At 35.5% G+C, this 24,538-nt stretch overlaps 2 protein-coding genes and 1 long non-coding RNA gene across 3 annotated transcripts in view; 1 reads left to right on the top strand and 2 right to left on the bottom strand.

Moving 5' to 3' along the window:
- LOC127161341 (NACHT, LRR and PYD domains-containing protein 3-like) overlaps positions 1 to 5,672 on the bottom strand; it is a 10,429-nt gene extending 4,757 nt beyond the window's left edge. Inside the window, exons 1-4 of the mRNA XM_051104031.1 lie at positions 5,541 to 5,672; positions 4,904 to 5,058; positions 4,249 to 4,431; positions 163 to 2,025 (exon numbers count right to left, since the gene is read on the bottom strand). Coding sequence (XP_050959988.1) covers positions 163 to 2,025; positions 4,249 to 4,418 — 2,033 coding nt within the window. The 5' untranslated portion in view covers positions 4,419 to 4,431; positions 4,904 to 5,058; positions 5,541 to 5,672. The remainder of the gene's footprint in view (positions 1 to 162; positions 2,026 to 4,248; positions 4,432 to 4,903; positions 5,059 to 5,540) is intronic.
- LOC127161343 (uncharacterized) lies at positions 762 to 22,853 on the top strand. The gene is made up of 3 exons (XR_007827016.1): positions 762 to 860; positions 11,542 to 11,790; positions 22,722 to 22,853. It is a non-coding gene; the product is annotated as an uncharacterized LOC127161343 (long non-coding RNA).
- On the bottom strand, positions 14,898 to 24,538 carry LOC127161342 (NACHT, LRR and PYD domains-containing protein 3-like). Its single transcript, XM_051104032.1, has 7 exons — positions 24,386 to 24,538; positions 23,917 to 24,084; positions 21,773 to 23,635; positions 20,937 to 21,107; positions 20,038 to 20,199; positions 17,584 to 17,630; positions 14,898 to 16,506 (listed from the first exon to the last, which is right to left on the bottom strand). The coding sequence occupies exons 2-7, from the start codon at positions 24,069 to 24,071 to the stop codon at positions 15,971 to 15,973; spliced, it is 2,934 nt and encodes a 977-aa protein (XP_050959989.1). The 5' UTR covers positions 24,072 to 24,084; positions 24,386 to 24,538; the 3' UTR covers positions 14,898 to 15,970.

Below are 24,538 nucleotides of genomic sequence, written 5' to 3'. Positions count from 1 at the left end.
TGACCTTTTTTCTGAGTCTGACAAATTACACATGTTGTTTGGAGTTAGTTGGGAGGGACCAAACACAGTTTTGTCCTCAGCTTCTGATTTCCCTTTAAATTCTGTTACTCAACAAAACAGACAAATTCAGTTCAATATCCAATCATGTAAATCAATACTCACACAGCTTTTATGCAGTTGATCACAGCTGGTATCAGTCTCCTTCTGCCCTCATCTGATGAGTTGTATTTCTTTACATCAAGCTCATCGATCACCTTCTCTGACATCTGAAGCATGTAGGTGATTGTTGAGCAGTGAGACGGAGAGAGTCGGTTCACTAAGTGATACTTTGATTTTAAAAACTTCTGGATCTCTCTGTACAGAGTCTGATCCTTCATTTCCAGCAGACAGTGGAACAGATTAATGCATCTGTCAGCTGAAAGATTTTCATCACCCTTGAGTTTGTCTTTAATGTACTGTGTGGTTCCCCTGATGCTCTTTGAGATCTTCACTGTGTCTGTCAGTAGATCCTGTAAGAGTCTACGATTTGGCTCCAGAGAGACGCCCAGCAGGAATCGCAGGAACAGATCCAGGTGTCCATTTTCACTCTGTAAGGATTTATCAACTGCTAATGTGACTAGAACATACAGAGACTTATCCTTAAATCTGTACCACAAATCATTTAGAAACAACTTCAGTGATGCATCATCTTTGACTACAAGGCAATAAAACACAAAGAAAGCAGCTAAAAACTCCTGGAAGCTCAGATGAATGAAGCTGTAGACTTTCCTGTGATGAAATACAGATTCCTCTTTAAAGATCTCAGTGCAAATCCCAGAATACACTGAGGCGTCAGTGATGTCTATGCCGCTCTCAATCAGGTCCTCCTCATAGAACATCATATTGCCTTTCATCAGCTGTTTGAAAGCCAGCTCAGCAAGTTTCACAATCACATCTCTATTGGACTTTAGTGATATCTCCTGATCTCTTTCTTCATATTTTTGATTCCTCATCTTGATCTGAGTCAGCAGGAAGTGGATGTACATTTCAGTCAGAGTTTGAGGGATTTCTGCACTGTCATCTTGTTTCAGGAGGTTTTGAAGCACAGTGGCTGAGATCCAGCAGAAGACAGGTATGTGACACATGATGTTGAGGCTTCTTGATCTTCTGATGTGTGAGATGATTCTGCTGGCTTGATGCTCATCACTGATTCTCTTCTTGAAATATTCCTCCTTCTGAGGCTCATTGAATCCCTGAATTTCTGTCACACGGTTGATGTATTTTGAGGGGATCTGATTGGCTGCTGCTGGTCTGGAGGTGATCCAGATGAGAGCAGAGGGAAACAGATCTCCTCTGATGAGTTTTGACATCAACAAACCCACTGATGAAGACTCGTTCACATCACAAACTTTCTCAGCATCTTTAAACATCAGTGTGATTCTGCTTTTATCCAGACCATCAAAGATGAACACAACTTTACCCTCCTCATAAATCTTTGAGTCCAGATCTTGAAGTTCAGGATTAAAATCCAGCAGAAGTCTGAGAAGACTGTACTGGTGATCTTTAATCAAGTTCAGCTCTCGAAATGGAAGCACAAACATAAAATCTACATCTTGATTGGCTTTTCCCTCAGACCAATCCAGAATAAACTTCTGCACGGAGACAGTTTTTCCAATTCCAGCGATGCCTTTAGTAAGAACAGTCTTGATTTTACCTTTCTCATTTCCTTCTTTAAATATGTCATTGCAGTAGATTGGAGTGTCTTGTGTTGTTGCTGCTTTCTCCATCTGTAAAATCTCATGTTCTTTATTCACTCCTTCACTCTCTCCCTCTATGATGTAGAGCTGTGTGTAGATCCTGTTCAGGAGGGTTTGATTCTCTTCTAGTCTGATTCCCTCAATTAATCTCTCATACTTGTTCTTCATGCTGGTTTTGTGCTGGTCTTTGACTCTCTGCGTCTCCGAGTCTCTGATGAGGGTCTGATAGTCAGAGTCAGTACAGGTCAGATGGGGTGTCCCTGATCTGATCACATCATCTCTCTTTAATCTACAGAAAATGTAAGATTAACAGAAACACTGTTAAAAGAGAAACAAATAGTCAAATGTTCCAGCACACCAAACTGTGAGCTCTAATTTGACACACCACCACATTTCAGTTCAAACAGTGTCCCCCTAGTTGTCTAGAAACAAATGATTTTGGTAGTGGACATCACACATGGCGATGTTTTTACTGTTCACCTTTTTTTTTTTTTTTTTTAAATGAAGCTTATGACTAAAATATAAAGATAAAAAAATGCGAGTGGGTGCTTTGCAGCCTTTGTTTTTTTTAGATGATCATGATCTCACAGAGAGTCAATTTTACAAACAGGGCTGCAGAAATACACATAAAATATATGACTGAATCGTTTTATTTAGACAAAGTACTTAACACATCTAACAAGCAAACTTTACTTTCCTGACAGACTTATAAACATTCATATTTTGATCCAAAAAATCTTTGGATAAATAATCACCCATCAAAATCTCTTCAACTCAACTCTCATTTCAATAGTTTCAGAAACTGCTTCTAGAATCAATCTGAGTTAGAGCTGCACGATTATGATAAAAATCATAGTTGTCGATTACTCCCTTGAAATCGTAACTGCGATTATTAATTATGATTATCACAATTTACATCGAATGATGTTTTGAATAGCTTTATACCATTGTTTGAAGGAACTACATGCCACATTTTTATATAGTTTCTTCTTTAAATATAAAAAAAAGTAAAAACGTAAAAATTAAAACAAAGAGAAAAAAAACCTTAAAATAACCTGTAGGAAAAATAAACACTCTCTCTCTCTTGTGCAGCCCTAATCTAAGTGTCTCAAGCCATTCATTAACGAAGCGTCTCGCTGCAGCCTGTGGTGGACATCCAACGCCCCCCACATCCAAGTATCATGTCAGTAGCCACACTCATGTTCAAATGTCACATTCTCATTAACTTTTAAATAGGAAGACACATCGAGAAGGTCAAAAGACAAGTCAAAGTGAAGTGGACAAAAAGAAGAAGATGGAGTTGTTTGTCATGTCAATAAGTAAAAAAAAAAAAAAAAAAAAAAAAAAAAACTGTGGTCTTTACCAAGACATAAAACAACTTTAAGGATTTGTGCGTCATTTGTTTGCATGTGCATCAACAACAGTTCAGCATGCTTAGTATGTGCTTTGAACTTCACACAGGCACATTATTACTTAGCTAGCAACACTGCTAGCCAAGTGTGTTCACGTAGAGGTTTTCAAGGGCCAGTGTGAATCAATCTAGATTTAAATTCAAAGAGACAAGATAGTCAATGCATGACCTTTATTCGTATGTATAAAGGTAATGCAATGTAAACATTATGTAGCACTAAACACTCTTCTGCAGTGTATTTCTTTCATACTCAAGCCGGAGGGTGCTCTCATGCAGAAAGTCCAAAACGTCCTCATAAAAGTAATAACTTAAATGTGGCAGGAAATCCCTAATAGGGAAAAAAAAAGCATCCAGCTATTAATTGTGCACTACTCAAAAATGCTTGCAGAGGCCAAACAAACATATAACATACTAAATATCTGGACCTGTCGGCCATGCAGTTGTGCATGGAGGTATGGCGAGAGCATTTCTCTAAATATTGATTGATTTTTGTGGTTTTAAATCACATGTTTATATGTAGAATCTACAATGATAAGGTAAATACATAGCCTATGTATGTGTAGCCTACTACATATCAAGAACTGTTGATCTTATCATTCAAGTGTCCACACTTTATGATAAGTGGAACATATCTTTAGAAAATTAAATGAAAATTATAAATTAATGAACGTATGTTAAGTGTAAGAGTTTTTAATTCCAAAATCTAATTGCCCCCTTTAAATCTGATACATTTAAAACATGTCTTGGGCAGATCAAAATCTATCATAATAAATGTGAATTTATCTCATTACATAAATGAATAAGGCAAAGTGTAAAGGTTTTTATTATTTATTAACAGTTAGCCTAACTTTATTCAACCAATGCAAGCATTTTACTGCTGTATATGACAAAATTAGCTTGGTATATTAGATATTCTTTAGACATGGGGTGTCACAAGGTGACATATTGGACACAGGCATGGCTTCTCATGGATGTGGGTGGGACTGGATGTCCAATGCAGTAATGGCTGTTCAATTCCAGGTTTTTCTGAGTTGACTCAGCCCCATATTATAACTATTATTTATATTATAAATGCTGATAGAGGATCATTGATTTCCTTACATCACCAATGTGTCAGGGGTCACTGCTCCATCACTGAGATTAAGGGGGATTGCCATGGATGAATCACTCTTCATAGACACACAGCTGGGTTCTGGAGATGCTGCTTTATATGTGTGGGCTTCCTCCTCCTCCTCCTCCTCCTCCTCCTCTCTCTTCTCACAGAGACTCATTTTATTAACAGGGCTGCAGAAACAGACAATAAATTAATCTGACTTAATAGACTTTAGACAAAATAATGAATATTTTGAATTCTTATGCCACACTTAACACTAAAACATCTAATAAAACAAACTGTACTTTCCTGACACTATTTTTTACTTTCATCATAAACACATTCACACTCAGAGACACAATCTCGGAGGAATTACTCTTCACATTTACTGTATGAATGATTTCTGGCTGCACTAAACTATGGAAGCAGATATATTGTCACAGGATAGTTCTGTTTTTGTTATTTCTGTGTGATTGCCCGATTTTGATTGTGATGAACTTGAGACTACTTAAAGAGTAAGTAAAACTATCAGTGGAGAGACTAAAGCATATGAGAATACTCTTACATTACAGCAGGATAGCAGAATAAACATTTACAAATCCAGACTCATATTGATTCACTAACACACGATAATGCATCTAGAACTGTGTTGGTTCAACTTACCTCTGTCTCAACAGAAGAACATCAAAAGATGAAGATCATCAAACACAGACTTCTTTTAATTCATAAATCCATACAGTGTCTAGACAGCAGCATTTCTCAAACGGATTCGAATTATTCACAAACAGCTTCTCTCCTGGTGCTCTTCACATTGTTCCCTTTCACAAAATGGAGTCAGTTAAAATAGTTTCATTTTCACTTGAGGATTAACGATTGCAGTGACAGAGCAGGAAGTTCTCACAGTTGATGTAACTAGATATAGACGGAGTTACTATTTTTCCCTCATTAAACAACGTCACATAAGAAGCGAAAGACGTGAAACTTAAATATTTGTTAAAGAATATTCCCGGCTCAATACAAGGTGAGCTCAATATGTAATTAAAATATCAACAAGCTCTGCAGTGAAGTGATGAGAATGAAATTAATGCAAATGTTTCTCAGAAGCTGTATTATGTTTCTCTCAAGTCTGTAAAAATCAGTTATTTAGTTCATGGTTGCCAAAGTATTTTTAAAAGCTTGCTAAATAAATGTGTGTATTAGTCTATTTCTGCTGTCCGTTTATGGTGGACAAGCAACATGATTGTGACATTGTTTTTAGACAACACTTCAATAAACAAGAAGTTAATATCGAATAACTTACGTTTTAGACGGAATATGGTCAGTTATTTTGTATAGGCCTACTTCGGCTGCTCTATCATCGAAATACTTCCCAGATAGAGTCAAAACAGTGACGCGTCTTCGAGAAACACCTGACTGCAGTGTTTGATTCGTGAATCAATGTGGTTGAACTTGAACAAGTCGGTTGAATGAATCTTCCAATCATTTTAATAATATAATATAATAAAATAAGCATATTATACATATTTAATTTAATGATATTGATGGTTTTTAACTGCACTGACTATATTTTCAATAAAACATTACCAATGGGCTAGCAAAAAGTGTTTTGATGTCCGTTTCCCTTTGTTTTTGTTGCATTTACACAGTTTTGACCAGCAGGCGTCACCAGCGTTAGGAGTTCGAGCACTTCGCAATGGTAAATCATTAATTCAAAGTTACTCCATTAGGTGGCGGTAACTTTGTCTTAATAATTGAGTCAAAATGCATCAATTTATTGTCCTATAATGCAAATTACCCAAATTCTTAATCTTAATATCTATAAATACTTTAACAAAAACTGCAAAATTAGGTCAGTCTATTAGTGCACTGGACATATTGAAAAAAAAAATCTAAATAAACAGCTCTTTACTCTTGGGATGATTTCAAATTTAATCTTGCCATAAAAAAGAGTAGCATATATTCTGTTTTTAGCAGCTGTTTACAACAGTTCAATAAGCATGAAATCCTTGTATTTTATATAGAATGTTAGTTTGTTTTTGCTCAGAACAGTCAGTTGTTTTGTTAATGAAAACCTTTGCGAATCATTAGTTTCGAACCAGCATATGATCAAGTATCACTAGAGAAATGGCACTCTTTGAACTCATGACTCAGTGTCTGTATTTTTCACATGTCTGATCTCAGATTAGTTTGAATGTGTAGATTTTTTAATGACAATTTTTTTTTTAATAAAAAAAAAGGAAAAGTAACCAGGCATTCCGTTAAACAACAACACGATCTGCAAATGAATAAAATAACACATATTATTCATACACTTCATATTAAATGGCATTTTATGATTTGGTAATTGGATTTCGTAGACCACACCTTAAGTAAAACACGTACGTTTGCCTGAGTTATGTTGCATTTACACTATTTTGACCAGCAGGTGTCACCAGCGTGAGGGATTTGGGGTGCTTCGAAACAGTGAATCATTTTGAGAAGCAAGTGGTTCATTTGATTCAAAGGTGTTAAATGGTTCACAAACAGCAGTACATCGAATTAGTAGAATATTTAAATAGTTGCTAATACAGAGGATGTATGACGCAATACATTTGAGAAAAGAAGAGTTTATATTTTCTCTCCCATCACTGATTTACTCTCTAATGCACAAAATAATATTAGCATAACAATAAAATAAACAAATACAAATAAGAAATTAACTATCTACATTACTAAAAAGTTAATGCTAGATTTGCCAGTGTCTAAGTATAGTTTGAGTTTTTGAAACACATATACGTATATACACAATGAAACTGAGAGTGAAGAAAACTTCAGAATTTGTATGTTTTTCACTCGTCTGTTGTGTTTCAGTTGTTTCTCACCATGGGCTATTTAATCTCACACAGAGACAATGAACTATCAGAATGAATTCCAAATCCAGCATAGAGGGGTTCAGTAAATGTGCTGTTGAATGTGTGTAAGTGTGTGAGTGTGTTTGTGTCAAAAACACTGTAGAAAGACAGAGTCCCAGAAAAACAGTTCAGATACACTCCTACTCTTTTAGAGCTTGAAGCAACAGATATGTCTTCACTCTTCTTGTTGTGTCTGGCAGTGATTTTGTTATTAATGCAGTTCAGACTCCAGGATTTGAATCCAAAATAATTTCTTTATATGTCACTGGTATACAGACCCCAAACCTGCTCCATTCAGCCTCCCAGTAACAGCATCCAGACAGACTCTCTTTACAAAAAATCTGATGGAACTTGTCAAATCTTTCTAGATGATCAGGATATGGCTTATTATTTGACACAAGTGTCACCTTTCTGTTCCTCTCAGACAGCGCGAGATGAGTGTGTGCTGTGTTTAAATCAAGTGTGAGATCACATGCATCTACAGAAGAAGAGAAATTATAACATTTTTAACAGGGGTCATTCCATCACAAGTTGTCCAAATTGTAAAGTTGGTTGCCTGACCTTATTATTCATTTATTTATTTATTTATTTATTTTATTTGCTTGGTTTAACCACTATAGAATACCCAAGCTTTTTTAACACTATTTGAGCAAAAGAAACAAGATTAATAATACAGTTGTTATCAGATTTCATTGGTGATTTCAAATATGGAATTGAATCGTAAGCTTGGTGAACACCCTTACCAAAAAGAAGTATACCTGAAGTTTATTTTATTAAGTTTACTTAAGTAAAGTTCAAGTATATTTTAAGTATACTTAATATAGTAAGTATACACATATCAGTGTACTAGTAGTATACTTGTAAGTGTACTATTTCAATACTTATTGAAATACATCACTAAATTGGCCCACTTTCTAGTACATAAAACTATACTTAAAGTATAACAGTAGTAAACTTTGAGTACACAACTAGTTTACATCAATGTTTTAGTTTGTACTGCAACTATACTAAAAGTGATCTTATAGGTATACTGATAGTTTACTAATTAAATACTTGTAGCATTTTTAGTACATTTTGTATTGACTTGATCTACTTTATTCAGTATCATGAGGTCAAACATCACTTCTTCTCATTTAGACTGTGATCTCTAAACCTCTATCTTGAATCTGTTTTCCTTCATAGAGTATTGTTGAACATACTTGAGTTTGTCCAGTCTGCAGTTTGGATCAGAGAGCAGCTTGACTAATGATTGTCCTGGGTGATTGTAGCTCAGATCCAGCTCTCTCAGGTGTGAGGGGTTTAAACTCAGAGCTGAAGCCAGAAAACAACAGCCTTCTTCTGTCACCATACAGCCAGATAATCTACAAACACACACAAACAGTAAACATTCTATGATCTGTCACGTCAGAACCGATTAAGTACAACACCACATTCAAATATGTATGTTTTAGTGTTTTCTCTGTTTTGCTGATCTAAAATGCAAAAGGGAGATTCTGCAATTTAGTATATTCTGGATGAGATATACTGTTTCTATTTTAATATATTATGACTTTTCAGTGTTTTACTCACAGTGTTGATGGAGCAGAACTGATCCTAGTAACAGTTTGTTCATCTCCACTCCTCACTACTTTGACAATGTAATCAGTGATTACATAAAATCGTAATACATATTGCTTTTTATCAAAAGGTTACCACGTAACAGAAATATTAAGATCATAATTTCATTGGAAGATCCAGTCACTAGAACATGACTGCAACAAAAATGATTCACTGTGCAAGAAACTTTTATTTATATAGCACTTTATACAATACAAGAATGTGTTAAAACAACTTTACAGTGTTAAACAGGAAAATAATGTCTCATACAAATTTAACTTGAAAATTGTAACTGGTTTACAAAGAAACATGTTATTTTTAGGTCATGTAAAAGTGTGAGCAGCTCTGTTATGCTGAAGATACACTGAGTTGAATCATCAAATTGTAAAGACTGTAAAGGCTCACATACCGTCCATTTTTGTGTTTGGCCTTCATAAGCATGATTGTTTTTACATAGACTAATGGACCACACTGTAACCCTTATCTCACTTGTGTATTTTAGATGCATCACATCCTACAATCTCATTATATGCAGAGAGAAACTGCCCCTCAGTCACATCATAATGATGACTTAAAGGCATTGTGAAGATTTTTTTATTGGAACTTGGAACTAATAGAGGCTACATTCTAAAAAACAAAACAAAAAGAAAAAAAAAAAACAAAGATGGCTCATTACTGATTTTCTGGAGCTCCTCCATCCAATTACAGAGACTATCAGCACACTTCCAACAGGTAAATGATTTCATTTTTTAAAATGTCTAGAATTTTTTACTTTAAAGTAGTAACTGGTTTCCTACCAGTCATGTCTTTTTTCTCTTTTTAGTTTAAGAGAACATGTACGTGTGGCCAGCCCTGTTCAGTTAAGGATACTTCTCTTCTCTTCACCACTAAGTAACAAATATATTAAATTTATGGTTCATTTTGTCAGAATTTTTTTTTTACTACTATATGCATAAACATACCCAACTATCCCATGACTTGATCACTTTTTCCAACAATTTTTACATAAACAAATAGGCGACACACTGCAACTCTAAACTCAATTGTGTATTTCGGATGCTGTCACATCCTGCAACCTTGTCATTTGCAGAGAGAAACTGCCACTCAGTCACGCCAAATTACACATAATGATGGACCTGAAGGTATCAAAGTATGGTCTTCATTACAATAATTTCTGTTTGGTTTTATTTTGTTTAGTATGTATTTATGTTCAATATCAGTTGTCATTTATTAATGTGTTCTGCTAAGAACTGTTGTTAGAACACTGTAATTTTGCTACAATTTCACGTCATTAAAAATGAATAAATAAATAATTGACACAACATGTTGTTGTTGTTGTTTATGTACAACCCTAATAGACACTACAAGATATTATAAAACCAGGCAGATATAGAGGTAAAAAACTATTAATAAATAATATTTACAAATAATATGAATAATGCTAATATTAATTATATTAATATAATAATATTAATGAAAAAAAAAAAAACTATCATTAAAAAGGTTATTTATAACAGCATTAAGGTTCTTTATACCATGGTCTGTCTGAACACTCGATTCTGATTGGCTGTCAGGTATGCAGTAAAACCATTTAATGCACTAGTAGTTCCAAGTCAGTTTAATTACCATTCTATACTAATGCGCTGCCTTAACTGATGCACACAAAGTCAAAGCTGGTACTATATCATGGAGTACAAAACAGTTGCAATGCTATAATGTAATCAAAGGGGACTTGATCTTTCGGCTTTATATTTGTTTTTCTTACCTCAGTATGTTGAGTTGACAGTTTGGACTCTTCAGTCCTTCGGAGAGAATCTTCACTCTTGAATCCTGTAGGTCATTGTTAGTCAGGTCCAGCTCTCTCAGTGAGGAGTTTGATTGTAGAGATGAAGACAAAATTTCACAGCACTGATCAGTGAGATTACAGTCTGTGAGTCTATAACACAGGATGAAATTAATAAGCAAGCAACTCAAATATGTTAGCTTTTAACCCCCCCATCCCCCACCCCTCCCCCAATAGCTAGCATCAAACAATTGTGTCACCTTCAAACAGCTACTGATTTACCTTTAAAATATTTCCATGTCAAAGAAAAGCTAAATTACAATGTAATTACAGGAATTGCAATGTTACAGACATATTCAGTTTGATATCTACTTACACAGCTTTTCTGCAGTTCACCACAGCTGGTATCAGTCTCCTTCTGCCCTCATCTGATGTGTTGTATTTCTTTAGATCTAACTCATCCAGCACCTCCTCTGATATCTGAAGCATGTAGGTGATTGTTGAGCAGTGACCAGGAGAGAACTCCTGAATTCTCTGTACAGAGTCTGATCCTTTATTTCCAGCAGAGAGAGGAACAGACTGATGCATCTGTCAGCTGAGACACATTCATCACCGATTTTGTCTTTGATGTACAGTGTGATTCTTTTTTTGATCTCTGAGATCTTCACTGTGTGTGTCAGTAGATCCTGTAAGAGTCTCTGATTCAATTCCAGTGAGATGCCCAGCAGGAACTGCAGGAAAAGATCCAGGTGTCCATTTGTACTCTGTAAGGATTTGTTAACTGATGTTTTTAGTAGCACATACGGAGCTGATATCTCATTCCTGAATGACACATGATCCAGAAACAACTTCAGTGATTCCTCATTCTGAACTACATGGCAGTAAAACACAAAGAAAGCAGCTAGAAACTCCTGAAAGCTGAGATGAATGAAGCTGTAGACTTTCCTCTGATGAATCACAGATTCCTCCTTACAAATCTCAGTGCAAATCCCAGAATACACTGGAGTGACATCTATGCTGCTCTCAATCAGGTCCTCCTCATAGAACATCACATTGCCCTTCATCAGCTGTTTGAAAGCCAGTTCAGCAAGTTTCACAATCACATCTCTGTTGGACTGCAGGTGTTGCTTTGGTTTTCTTTCATCATACTTCTGATTCCTCATGTTGATCTGAGTCAGCAAGAAGTGGATGTACATTTCACTCAGAGTTTGAGGGATTTCTGGACTTTCATCTTGTTTCAGGAGGTTGAAGCACAGTGGCTGAGATCCAGCAGAAGACGGGTATGTGACACATGATGTTGAGGCTTCTTGATCTTCTGATGTGTGAGATGATTCTGCTGGCTTGATGTTCATCACTGGTTCTCTTCCTGAAATATTCCTCCTTCTGAGGCTCATTGAATCCCTGAATTTCTGTAACACGGTTGATGTATTTTGAGGGGATCTGATTGGCTGCTGCTGGTCTGGAGGTGATCCAGATAAGAGCAGAGGGAAGCAGATCTCCTCTGATGAGGTTGGACATTAACAAACCCACCAATGAAGATTCATTCACATCACAAATTTTCTTATCATCTGCAAACATCAGTGTAATTTTGCTTTCATCCAAACCATCAAAGATGAACACAACTTTACCCTCCTCATAAATCTTTGAGTCCAGATCTTGAAGTTCAGAATGAAAGTCCAGCAGAAGTCTGTGAAGACTGTACTGGTGATCTTTAATCAAGTTCAGCTCTCGAAATGGGAGCACAAACATGAAATCTACATTTTCATTGGCTTTTCCCTCTGCCCAGTCCAGAATGAACTTCTGCACAGAGACAGTTTTTCCAATTCCAGCGATGCCTTTAGTAAGAACAGTCTTGATTTTGTCTTCCTCCTCATATCCTGGTTGATGTAAGGGTTTAAAGATGTCATTGCAGTAGATTGGAGTGTCTTGTGTTTTGGTTTTTTCTCCATCTGTAAAACCTCATGTTCTTCATTCACTCCTTCACTCTGCCAAGAGTAAGTAAAACTTTTAAGTGGAGAGACTAAAACATCTGAAATTACTCTTACATTACAGTAAGAACAAGTACTTACACATGCACACTTGTATTGATTTACCAACGCATGATAATTAATCCAGAAATTGTTCAAACCTACCTCTGTCTCAACAATGAAGATCATTAAACACAAACTTTTTTCAGTTCATTAATCAATTCAGTCTCTAGACAGCTGCATTAAACTGATCTTTGGATTCAAATGGATTCACATGATTAACAAACAGCTTTTTTTTTCCTGATGTTGTTCACATTCTGCTTTTCACAAAATGGAATCTGTTGAAATACTTTCACTTTTGACATAACTTGTTCAACTGGTGTATGTTTTTACCTGTAAGACAGGAAGTCAGTGTTGGGTGTGTGTAAAACACCTGCACAGGTGAACCAATTTTCCACCTTTCTGAATATGTCCATGTAATCTAAACACACACATAGCTGTGATATGAAAGACAGAAATCATAGGCAGGATCAAATACACATTACGGGACCCTGAGCATCACACAGAGGGTTAGCCATCACGATAAACGAGTAAAAGTCACGTGATTTCAGTAAACGTCTTGTTTACTTCATAACTGTAGAGGAGTGTGAGTGGTTTTTGCCGCTAGTGGGGGGGATTGATCTCTGTCAACCCATGACTCTGTGTCTTTATGTGTTTTACCTGTATGATCTCAGATTAGTTTAAATGTGTTGACGTTTTTAAATGAAATTTGGATAATAAAAAGGAAGAGCTGTAGTTAATATTCTCTTATATTGGCATGTTTAGCCAAGCCATCGTTTAAACAAACACATAAATTCCTGGAAATTAATAATATAACACATATATGAACTTCATATTTAATGTTATTTGATACTTATTATTTGCATTTAATAGACCACATTTTCAGTAAAACCCAGCATTATGGGTTTGCAAAAGGTGTTTTCATGTTTGCTTGAGTTTTGTTGCAGGTACACAGTTGGACCACCAGGCGTCACCAGCGTGTGCTGTTTGCAGCGCTTCAAAACAGTGAGTCATTCTGAGAAGCAACTGGTTCATTTGATAAAATTTTTTGAAAAGGTTCACAAACAGCAATTTATCAAATGAGTAGGATATGTATGACATAATGTGTTTGGGAAAATAAGAGCTCATATTTTCCTCCCATCACCGATTTGACCTCTAATGCAGAAAAGAAACAACATTAGCAGAACAATAATTAAGAAGAGTAATCAATATATAAAATTAAGAAATTAACTATGTACATTACTAAAATTATATGTTAGTGTAACATTGGCAGCCAAATGTAATTGGACACTTGAGCCGAATGTAAATGGAGTTGCTTATTATCACCCCAGTGAGATTTTATCTACAAGCCAATTATGGAGACTAAGACAAAAAAAAAAAAAAAAAAAAAAAAAAAAAACACGTGTAAAAAGCTTAAGACATGCATGAAAATGAATGAAAACTATTCAATAATTTAAAATATTCATTAAAAAAAATTAAAAAATAAACAAATTTAAAACACAATAGAGAGCACTAATAACTGTTTTAAATAGTACATACTGTCAAGATTGTGATCTTTTTAACGTTTTACTTCCAGATTCCTTAATAAAACCTTGATACTGTAAACAGCACAGATTTACAAAGCAGCTGCCACCATGATGTGGTGATTACAGTCATTACTGGTGTTGCAAAACCACCAGTTTGTTTGTTTATTTATTTATAATTTTACTTGGATTTAACCACACCTGTCCATTTCCCAGGATGATAATGACATTCGCTGGGTTCAAATTGTGAAAGAGTGATTCAGGGAACATGAGAAATTATTTTCATACATGAATTGTTTACCATAAAGTCATTGCTCTTAAACTATGGTGGAATATTTGAATAGGCTGGCGGCTGATTATTTATCTAACCACTGTGCTAAATAAGAACCTTGGACTGTTTTGGTTATTTTCTATGAAATAATAATGATACTAAATACCTAAATGTGTAAATATAATCACTGCAGTCTTTACTTTATTAATTACAAATACATTTATTATTAAAGCTACTAAAAAATTTCGGTCAAAAGCAGTGAATGATTCCTTTTATTTTTTCCATTGTTTGAGGTGTATTATATTACAATTAAATCATGGATCTAATGTTTCACGTCATATTTTTCCAAAACTGTTTACATGAATACTCGCCAAAACAGATTATAAATTTCAATGAAAATTACCCCATGATTTACTCACCATCAAACCGACCTAGGTGTATATGACTGTTACGACCTATAACCATTTTAAAGCTTGTTAAATTAAACTCAAGTAGATAAAGGATACAGTCCGAACACATAAAAGAGAGATAACACCTAATGTGGATTTCAAGACGCCTCCATTTAATTCAATAAGTCAAACATAAATATCAAAGCGTGACAATTCACAAAGAATATTTACAAACATAATCTAATGAATAGTGTCAAAGAAAGAATATCAGATCACAGGTAGGGAAGCTAAGAAAGCAGAACGACTGACTACACCTGTTCTCAGAACAGTTTTTATTTGACTCCTGAAATAAAAATAAAACAGGTGAGTCTTCCGGTCAGCTGCTTCCCTCACTCAGCTATTACTAACTGAACAAAATGTGAACTAATAAATAAATAAACTACTCGCTACTGATTAAATAACAAAGAATAATAGATATCAAATCACAAAATCACAGCTTAAACCCAAGCATAAAATAACAAAAATAGCCCCAAAGAGGCGATGAAAGAGAACAATGAGAACAATAGGAAGTGGTGCAGGAGAGAGAGAGAGACATTGTCACCTCGCAGCCTATTTAGTGACTTTCTAGGAATGGGAACCTCCCCTCAACGTCACCAATGGGACTCAGAATATAAATATCACAAAGATTATATGTAACAATGACTTTCTTGTAACACTTTACTTTGATAGCCCATCAACTCTACTAGTTATCAGTACTTACTTAGTAGCATGACAACAGTGCATCAGTTTCAATAGACAAGTAACTTAACCATCAAAATCACTAGTTTATTATCTGTTGATTGTCAGCTAAAGATTAGTAGACTAGTAGTAGACATTCTCAACTAAGCATTTGTTTTATTAACAATATAATTCAATAATATTGTTTTATGTACAATATACAACTCATTGTTTAGGCTATCAGATGTGAAGAATCTGATTATGTGTGGCAAACTTTATATGAATAAACATTATATGAAATAGCACTATGTGTATTTGAGTGCATAAAACACAACTGCACTACAGCACATATGATCATAGTTTACGTTGCCATGAATTTAAAAAGATATTATGGATAAGTATGGATAAGTCTTATATTGTCACCTATAGCTTGTCATATGTGTTACAGTAACCAAAAATTTCAAAAACAAACACTTTTAAAAATGTTAGCATCTTTTCACTCAAATGTTGTCTCAGTTGTTTCTCACTGTAGGTTATTTAATCTCACACAGAGACAATGAACTATCAGAATAAACTCCAAATCCAGCATAGAGGGGTTCAGTGAATCTGCTGTTGAATGTGTGTAAGTGTGTGAGTGTGTTTGTGTCAGAGACGCTGTAGAAGGACAAAACACCAGCCGACCGGTTCAGATACACTCCTATTCTGTTAGAGCTTGAAGGGACAGGTATGTCTGTGCTTTTATTATTGTGACTGGCAGTGAATCTGCTATTCCTACAGGCCAGACTCCAGGATTTTTTATTGAATCCAAACCAATATTCATCACCGTTTCCTTTCCTGCCGATTGCTTTGTATGTCACTGATATATTAACTGAAGACCCGCTCCATTCAACCTCCCAGTAACAGCATCCAGACAGACTCTCATTACAAAGAACCTGACGACATTTATCAAATCTCTCTGGAAGATCAGGATACGGCTGATTCTCTGTCACATGTGTCACCTTTCTGTTCTTCTCAGACAGAATGAGACGAGTGTTTACTGTGTTTAGATCCAGTGTGAGATCACATGCATCTACAGAAGAAGAATGATCATAACATTATAACAGGGATCATTCCATCACAAGTGGTCCAACTTTGTAAAGTTGTCTGTACAGAACATTACATGAAAATATATAAACATTTTGTACATGCAGAACATTCAGGCACATGCACAGATAGGGCTCAACCTGTGCAGAGCACATGCCCTTTTTGTGATTACACTGGGAAGTGCCCTTTTTTGGGGGGAGTTTTTTTTTTTTTTTTTTTAAATAAATCAATGTTATTGGTAACCCTTTACGTCTGTTTGTCTTTTTAACAAATATTTAACCAATTAAAGACATAAAAAGCGCATCTCTTAGAACCGCTCAAACTGTCAGTCAAACTTCACAACTCCGCCCCCTGAGCGCCGCGAACTTACGTTTCAGCACATCAGTCAGAGTCACAGAGCAGAAGCAGATGAACGTCTTCGTCTTGTAACGGTAAAATATCATGTTGTTTGAATAAGTGCAACGTTGTTTTTATGAAATAAACACTAGTATGTCTATAAAGGTTCATATAATGCATCACCACACCGGTGTGATGTTGACGTAATGTGATGTCGTCGTTTTAATGATGGACAAATTGCACACATTCGCTGGTCAAAAACCCGCGGTGTAACTGCATTTGAGTTTGACACAAAGCAACCGAGTGATCCTTGTCAGCTAGGTAAAATATATTATAAGAAATTTCTATTTTGATTTTATGGCTATCTGCTGAATGTGCTGATGCATGTAAATTACATGATGTAATTTATTAACATTTCATCATATTATATGGTCACACAGCATGGCAGGTTAAAGTTTATGATGCTATTATATTATGCATGTGTTTGCTGGCTAGATTTTTGGGCTTTTTTCAGTTTCAGCACATGCCCCTCAAAAGGTCTGTGCATGGCCCTGAGAACATTTCAGGTTTATAGGGGCTAGCAATAGGAATCATTTTAATGATTTTACTACTATTTCTTCTAATCAACCAACTTTTAATTTTTGGACTGCTTGGGATGGACTGACCAACACAACAAAACAATAATGATTAAGGTGTGTGTGTGTGTGTGTGTGTGTGTGTGACCTACACTTCCGTGGTCCTGCTTTAATCCTGGACTCTCCTCCATGATCCATGCTATAAAAAAGGAAATTATTTTAACATTCATTTATTTTTATTATTATTATTATAAACAGACTATAAAGTGTCTAATAAAGTGAATTTTTTTTCAAATTGCAAAAATAAAAAGACTAGAGCGGGTTTATAAAGTTCATGTGATTAACAACTTAAATTCTGAAGGTTATTAAAGTTGTCTCTTCTGATGAAGACCTTTGAGATCCCCTGTCTGTCCTCCAGCATTTTATATAGTTCTTGATTCACAGCCTCCATCATTGGATTAGATCCTCAAGCTTTGAGGTACAGACTCACCTTTACATGCATTGATTAGTGTTGGGGTCGAGTCCATCTAAGTCGAGTCTGAGTCTTTAACTAATCGAGTCCGAAACAAGTCCGAGTCCAAAATGGGCCGAGTCGGACTCGAGTCCGAGTCCCAAAGGGCAGAGTCCGAGTCGAGTCCGAGTCCAAGGAAACACTACTGTTTGTCAGTATCTTAACATTTTTTTTAAAACAGGGGTGCCCAGGGGAGCCGTAGTTCAACGACAAGCTGCGCAAAACCACACAGACATAATTGATATTATACATCGATATTATCGAATCACGCTGCGATAATACAGTTGTTGGCATACCTTCTCGGTGAACTATGACGTAAATGCTGCTAAATCTGAAAGCATGTGTAAATACCAAATTTGATTTGAACGTTTTTACTTAAAACTCACTTCATGACTTCAGTCAAGTGATTGAAATAAATCCTTCTGTGAGATGATGCAGCTTCTTGCATAAGAATAAGGCATGCAAAATATTTTATAGCTTTAAGCAATAATAAAAGCAATGTCGAATAACACTGCATTATTATATACTGTATTATAATGAAAATTATAATAAGTCAGATAAACCATATATTGTCGTAGTTGTGTTTATTAGTCAGGTTAAATCAATGAAAGCAGTTAAATCTTTTGTTTATTCAGCTGCAGTGATCGTTATTTCCTGGATTCTTCTATTTGGAGTTTCCGTGTGAGAGCGCCCTCTGGCCTTCGGGTGGTGATTTACTACATATCACAGAACCGTGCTCCACTGATAACATGCTCACACGAATATCGCAGCTTTTTTTTAATATCGATTGCAATATTGTCATGATTTATCGTGCAGCCCTACAATAAATTACATTATGTAAGGACTAATTGATGACAGGCAATTGAATTATTAGAAAATCATGCACACCCAAGGTGGTTTTGGACCCATAAAAAACTATTGCCGCAAAGATGTTAGAAAAATTATTTTTCTTTGAAGCTAGAAACTGCCACCATGTTTAAAAAATAATAAGAATTTCAATACAGCAAAAACTAATAAACTAATAAAAGCAAAACATTTGGTTACTGAAAGCAATTAAACACTTCAAGTATTACTTACAAGCAAAAGGATAAATAAATATATTAAATCAAAAATACAAATGTGAAATATTTATAAAAAATAAATATTTTTTTAATTTTTTTCAGGTAGGTCTATCTAAAGGCTATTACAGAAACAATCTACTACAGACATTTCATGAAGTAATAAATGTAGAAATAAAACACTGCAAAATCTTCACTGTATACATTAAAGATGATTCTTATTAAAGTTAATGTGATTCAGTCAAGAACAGTGAATGATTTTCTCTTCTTCTTTTGTTGTTTGATTAACATTTATAACACAAGTTTACACTGCTGTCACTTTAAGATTGATGCACAGATCAAATATTTTGATGCATCGGTATTTCTCCCAGCTGTTTAGGTTTACTTAAGACAAAACTGATTGCATTTACATAGTCTCCAAGACGAGCATGTGTGTATCAATAACAGAACTTTAATAGAACTTAAGTGAAAGAGAACTCGGCATTCACACACTGACTGAGAGACGCGTTCTGTGAGTGCGCTTTGAGTTTGTGCATACATAAATCCATCGGCTATCAAGTAGCCTTCTGGACAAACCTGCAAATACTGAATATCACTTTCATGATAATGTATCGAGTCAGTGATATTTCCTTTAACTGTCCTTGGACTCGGTTGGACTCTGAATATTTTCTGAGTCCGAAATGCTGGAGTCCGAGTCAAGTCTGATTAAAAATGAATCCAAGTCCGTGACAAGTCTGGGTCTGCTAAAAATTGTACTCGAGACTGGACTCGAGTTAGAGTATGACTCCGAGTACCCCAACTCTAGCAGTGATCATTTATATCAATATGTTTTCATTTGTGTACTTGTTTTATTCATTAACTGATATCCATTTACTTATTGCAGAATCTCTCGCTGTTTAACTGCATTAAGCTGATCTGTTTTGTTCATTATAAGAAGTTTGAACATCACTTCTCATTTAGACTGTGATCTCAGTGCCTCTGTCTTGAATCTGTTTTACTTTATAGAGCTGCAAAGAAAACATTTCTGTTGAACATACTTGAGTTTGTCCAGTCTGTAGTTTGGATCAGAGAGCAGCTTGACTAATGATTGTCCTGGGTGATTGTAGCTCAGATCCAGTTCTCTCAGGTGTGAGGGGTTTGAACTCAGAGCTGAAGCCAGAAAACAACAGCCTTCCTCTGTCACCATACAGCCAGATAATCTACAAACACACAACATGAACACTCAACACCACATGATCTGTCACATAAAAGCCACAACATCCAGATATATACGTTTTAGTGTTTTCTATGTTTTATTGATCTGAAAGGATAAAAAGAGATTTTGACATAAATCTGTTTCCTGTGTATATGAATAGGTTTGTTTCTTTAGATGTTATTTTTGGTTGTGTCAGATGGGAATATTATAATGTGATTCTCCATGTTCCCCATGAAGAAATACTGGCTGGTGTTTGTTCTTCTTAAGAAAGAAGACTTAAAAATGAATTCAAAGACAGGTGAGTTCAGATTCCTGTAACATTGCTTTAAAATTTTATCTGTACAGATGTATTTTTATTTTATATAGTGTAGCACTTTTTATGCACAGATTATTGACTACAAGTTTAATTCAGCTTAAGTCACTCTGGGCTTTGTGTTGTACACATATTTTTAAATGTAGCAGAACTGATGTTAGTAACAGTTTGTTCATCTCCACTCCTCACTACTGACAATTTAATCAGTGAACACATAATTTTCAAAATACATGTTGCCTTTTATAAAATTATGACATAGCAGAAATGTTAGGATAATTATTTTAATTAAAACCATATTTAAACCCAGATTACTTCATCTTTTGACTGATATTAGAATAATAATATAAAAAACAGCCTTAAGACACACTTGGGTCTGTTGATACATTGCAAACACACAATTGATCAGGACCTCTATTTGTTTTTCTTACCTCAGTATGTTGACTTGACAGTTTGGATTCTTCAGTCCATCAGAGAGACGCTTCACTCCTGAATCCTGTAGGTCATTGTGACTCAGGTCCAGCTCTCTCAGTGAGGAGTTTGATTGTAGAGATGAAGACAAACTTTCACAGCACTGATCAGTGAGATTACAGTCTGTCAGTCTATAACACAAGAAGAAATTAATAAAACTGACTGACAGACAGCTAAATTATGATGATGAGTTTAATCAACACACAAGAATGAAAAGTCATTGTTTTGTAAATATTATACAATAAGGTACTTTATTATTTATGTTCTGATCATTCATTTACACAATTTAACACAGTATTTTTCTTTTGCTGTATTCATGTTTTTGGAGTCATGTCTTGGATTTTTATTTACATGATTGGGCTGCTGTTTTATTTTTATTATTATTATTCCTTCCTGATTACATGATCACAAATAATCATTACTGGTTTGCCTTTTTATTTCATCCCTGATCATTTCAGTCTGATCTCAATAGACTATTTAGAAGAATAGTGAAAAAAGCAGCCTGTGTAATTGTAAAGGTCAGAGAAAGGTGAAACTGTTTTCATAAACAATTCCATTTTTGTTACTAAATTTTTTCTGATAAGAAAACAAACAAACAAAAAACAGTTTTTTAACTAAACCTCTGCACATGACTTGTTACAAATTACACAAATTACACAGGTTGTTTGGAGTTAGTTGGGAGGGACCAAACACATGAAACTGTTTTGTCCTCAGCTTCTGATTTCCCTTTAAATTCTGTTACCCAACAAAACAGACAAATTCAGTTCAACATCCAGTCATGTAAATCAATACTCACACAGCTTTTTTGCTGTTCACCACAGCTGGTATCAGTCTCCTTCTGCCCTCATCTGATGTGTTGTATTTCTTCAGATCAAACTTTTCAAGCACCTTCTCTGACATCTGAAGCATGTAGGTGATTGTTGAGCAGTGAGACGGAGAGAGTCGTTTCTCTGAGAGATTCTCTGGTTTTAAGAACTTCTGAATCTCTCTGTACAAAGTTTGATCCTTCATTTCCAGCAGACAGAGGAACAGATTAATGCATCTGTCAGCTAAAATATTTTCATCACCCTTGAGTTTGCCTTTAATGTACTGTGTGGTTCCCCTGATGCTCTTTGAGATCTTCACTGTGTCTGTCAGTAGATCCTGTAAGAGTCTCCGATTTGGCTCCAGAGAGATTCCCAGCAGGAATCGCAGGAACAGATCCAGGTGTCCGTTTTCACTCTGTAAGGATTTATCAACTGCTAATGTGACTAGGACATACAAACACTTATCCCTAAATCTGTACCACAAATCATTTAGAAACAACTTCAGTGATGCATTATCTTTCACTACAAGGCAATAAAACACAAAGAAAGCAGCTAAAAACTCCTGGAAGCTCAGATGAATGAAGCTGTAGACTTTCCTCTGATGAATTAAAGATTCCTCTTTAAAGATCTCAGTGCAAATTCCAGAATACACTGAGGCATCAGTGATGTCTATGCCGCTCTCAATCAGGTCCTCCTCATAGAACATCACATTGCCCTTCATCAGCTGCTTGAAAGCCAGTTCAGCAAGTTTCACAATCACATCTCTATTGAACTTTAGTGATATCTCCTGACCTCTCTCATCATACTTCTGATTCCTCATGTTGATCTGAGTCAGCAGGAAGTGGATGTACATTTCAGTCAGAGTTTGAGGGATTTCTGCACTGTCATCTTGTTTCAAGAGGTTTTGGAGAACAGTGGCTGAGATCCAGCAGAAGACAGGTATGTGACACATGATGTTGAGGCTTCTTGATCTTCTTATGTGTGAGATGATTCTGCTGGCTTGATGCTCATCACTGATTCTCTTCCTGAAATATTCCTCCTTCTGAGACTCATTGAATCCCTGAATTTCTGTCACACGGTTGATGTATTTTGAGGGGATCTGATTGGCTGCTGCTGGTCTGGAGGTGATCCAGATGAGAGCAGAGGGAAGCAGATCTCCTCTGATGAGGTTTGACATCAACAAACCCACTGATAAAGATTCATTCACATCACAAACTTTCTGTCTGTCTGAAAACCTAAGTTTAATTTTGCTTTCATCCAGACCATCAAAGATGAACACAACTTTACATTTCTCATAAATCTTTGAGTCCAGATCTTGAAGTTCAGGATGAAAGTCCAGCAGAAGTCTGTGAAGACTGTACTGGTGATCTTTAATTAAGTTCAGCTCTCGAAATGGAAGCACAAACATGAAATCTACATCGTTATTTGCTTCTCCTTCGGCCCAATCCAGAATGAACTTCTGCACAGAGACGGTCTTTCCAATTCCAGCAATGCCTTTAGTAAGAACAATCTTGATTTTGCCTTTCTCATTTCCTTGTTGATGTAAGGGATTAAAGATGTCATTGCAATAGATTGGAGTGTCTTGTGTTCTGGCTGTTTTCTCCATCTGTAAAATCTCATGTTGTTTATTTACTCCTTCACTCTCTCTCTCTATGATGTAGAGCTGTGTGTAGATCCTGTTCAGGAGGGTTTGATTTTCTTCTAGTCTGATTCCCTCACATAAGCTCTCATGCTTGTTCTTCATGCTGGTTTTGTGCTGGTCTTTGACTCTCTGCCTGATGAGGGTCTGACGGTCAGAGTCAGTGCAGGTCAGATGGGGCATCACTGATCCAATCACACCATCACTCTTTACTCTGCAGAAACAGTACCATAATCAGAAAGTGAAAAAACTAAGAGAGAGAATTGTTCAAATGCTGCAGAACACCAAACTCTTGAGTAAGTGATTTTGGTAAAGGATGTCACACAGGCTGTTTTTGCTGTGCACCAACTCCTTTATATTTTTTTAATTATTTTTAAAATTAAGCTAACAGTCATTTAATTAGCCTTACATTTTTTGCACAATAATGAGCACAGCTATAGATGCATATTATCTCAGATCAAATTATAAATGCTGAATGATGACTGATTTCCTCACATCACAAATGTGTCAGAGGTCACTGCTCTATCACTGAGATCAGGTCGATTTCCAATAGATCTATCACTTCTAATAGACACACAACTGGGTTCAGGAGAAGCTGCTTTATGTGAGTGAACATCCTCCTCCTCCTCTCTTTTCTCACAGAGACTCATTTCACAGTCAGTGCTGTAGAAATAGACAACAAAAAATATGGCTGAATAGAAATTAAATTGTTTTTAGACAAGACAATAAAAAAAAATTAACAACAACAACAGCAACAACAACACATTTACATTAATTACTGCATGACTTGAAATATTTATGGCTGTACAGATGTATTGATGCAAACATATTTTCACAGGATTTTTGTTACTTTATTTCTGGCTGACTGCAAATCCAGGCTAACTTTAATCAAGTATTTAAACAAGCACTTATATTGATTTACAAATGCATGATAATGAATCCAGAAATGTTCGTTCAAACTTACCGTCGTCTCAAAAATGAAGATCATTAATCACAAATTTCATTAATTTTATAAATCCATTATGTCTGTAGACAGCAGCATCAAACTGATCTGTTATCAAATTGATTCACATTATTAACAAACAGCTTTTCTTTCCTGATGTCGTTCACAGTCTAC

Source organism: Labeo rohita, unplaced genomic scaffold (genome assembly GCF_022985175.1).
Source record: "Labeo rohita strain BAU-BD-2019 unplaced genomic scaffold, IGBB_LRoh.1.0 scaffold_62, whole genome shotgun sequence".
NCBI classification, from domain to species: Eukaryota; Metazoa; Chordata; class Actinopteri; order Cypriniformes; family Cyprinidae; genus Labeo; species Labeo rohita.
The sequence above is the reverse complement of the archived record's forward strand: the minus strand, read 5'-3'. Positions and strand labels throughout refer to the sequence as shown.

What these genes read in the sequence shown, in the direction of transcription:
- LOC127161342 (XM_051104032.1), bottom strand. Translation starts at nt 24,071, where the DNA reads ATGAGTCTCTGTGAGAAAAGAGAGGAGGAGGAGGATGTTCACTCACAT. An exon ending in GTGAACAGCAAAAAAGCTGT is followed by an intron (nt 21,108 to 21,772) that starts GTGAGTATTGAT and finishes CTTGTGTTATAG; the next exon opens with ACTGACAGACTGTAATCTCA. An exon ending in TAAAGCAGGACCACGGAAGT is followed by an intron (nt 16,507 to 17,583) that starts GTAGGTCACACA and finishes CTTCTTCTGTAG; the next exon opens with ATGCATGTGATCTCACACTG.